This window comes from Monosiga brevicollis, genomic scaffold (assembly GCF_000002865.3).
Source record: "Monosiga brevicollis MX1 MONBRscaffold_305 genomic scaffold, whole genome shotgun sequence".
Taxonomy (NCBI): domain Eukaryota; class Choanoflagellata; order Craspedida; family Salpingoecidae; genus Monosiga; species Monosiga brevicollis.
In genome coordinates this window covers 1-1,666 of record NW_001865208.1, presented here as the reverse complement: position 1 = coordinate 1,666, position 1,666 = coordinate 1, and the positions used below count along the sequence as shown (strand labels likewise).

Genomic DNA, 1,666 nt, shown 5'->3' with positions numbered 1-1,666 from the left:
TCGGCACAGCAGGCTCAGCAGGCTATAAGCAATGCAGGCAGAAGCCGTAGCTTCACACGTGTACGTCGAATTCCATCGCATGCTCATGACATGAGAACTTCTCGCCATGTGGACTCACTCGCTGTCGGTTGCTGTGTGCTCCATTCCAGAGTGCCAAACGAACCCCTCACATTTGCTCGGTTTGCCGTGGCCCTGCCATCAACCACAAGCGCAATTGGTGTCCTGTTAAGCAAAAACCTCGAGGGAAACTGGCAGCCGCGTCTGCTGTGTCTGCCTCTGCTGCCTCTGCTGCCTCTGCTCCCTCTGTTGCCTCTGCCGCATCTGCCGCCATTTCTCAACTTCATCAAAGCAATTCCAATTTGTAACGATCGAGGCAGAAATCTGCACGAACTATGATTCTTTTGTTTGTTTTATCCTGATTTTCTCCTGATTTTCTCCTGATTTTCATTGATTTAAGCTTCTTTTTGGAGCGGCTCTCGCCGCCCCAAAAAAAAAGCTTTTTTTTTTTCCCCCCCGGGGGTACCTGCCCCAGGCTCTAAAACAAAGACGTGTGCGAACACGAAAGCGCAGCGTCAAGCTTGATAAGCAACAAGGTGCTGTTGGGGCTCAGATGTTCATGACCGACATTGGCTGCTTGGTGACTCCCGCGTCTTCAGGGCTGGTGTGTACTCATTGTGGCCATGTCCTCAGTGGTAATGTGCCCCAACACCTGTTCAAAAAGCACCATGTTCGGTGTAGTCAAGAAGACATTGATGCAGCCACGGCGCTCCTGCGCTCTGAGCAGCCCGAGGAGCCAACAGAGGATGTTGCAACAGAGGCTGGGCCTCGAGCGCCTGTGGAAGGTATCCCAATTCTGGACGGCGTGAGTTGCCCCATTTGTCAGGCATGCTTCACGACGAAGAATAGCCTGCACTTTCATTTGCACAACAAACACGTTGGTGACCCCAATATCAATCAGCCGCCTCGACGAGTCAAGCTGCAAAAGCCGCTGCGCGGTGCTGGAGCCCGCTGTGTCGAGATCATTGTGGAAGAAAGCCACGACGCCTCGGCAGCCGATGTGAGCGAAAGCGAGGAGGAGCTGGAGGAGCAGCAGCGGTTCAAGCAGTTTATCTCAAGCACCCAGGCCATGGCCTCGGAGGCTGAGGATAAGCGATGCCCGCACGGCGTTCACCAGATGCATCCGTTTTACGATAGCGTGGGCATGACGCTGATCATCAACGAGCTGAAGCCAGAGCGCATGGTCGAACTGGGCCACAACACCCCGTCGGCACTCCTTGAGTCGGGCATGCACGAGCTGTTCTGGACGGCCTACGAGCAGCTCTCGGATCAGGGCCTGGCCGCTGCTGCGGTGACGCGTCTGTTTGACGACAATGAAGGGCAGTATCAGCATCGCCCCATGCGGCAAGTACAGCCGCAAACCGTCAGCAGGTACCTGAGTCTTGGGACACGCCTGGTCCAATTTTTGCTGCTGCTGGAGGCCATGCCAGCCCTAGTGTAAGGAATTCCGGGAATGATCCACCTTCCTTGTGATGACATTAAGACGCAGTTGTTAGCGTCAAGAATTTCTGTTGGCTAGTGTGAGAGAGAGCGTGTTATTTGACTGGCGTTGTCACACAAATTTGGGGCAGATTCGATGTTGGCGAATCCAAGGTTCGTAAGACCTGTT

The 1,666-nt window shown here is 54.1% G+C and overlaps 1 protein-coding gene across 1 annotated transcript; it reads left to right on the top strand.

The window, feature by feature from the left end:
* Positions 1-610: 610 nt before the first annotated feature.
* Positions 611-1,498, top strand: MONBRDRAFT_13225 (uncharacterized protein; the record flags this gene model as incomplete). The annotated part of the gene is made up of 1 exon (XM_001751117.1): positions 611-1,498. One exon carries the CDS (start codon positions 611-613, stop codon positions 1,496-1,498), a length of 888 nt encoding a protein of 295 aa, XP_001751169.1.
* Positions 1,499-1,666: the final 168 nt, after the last annotated feature.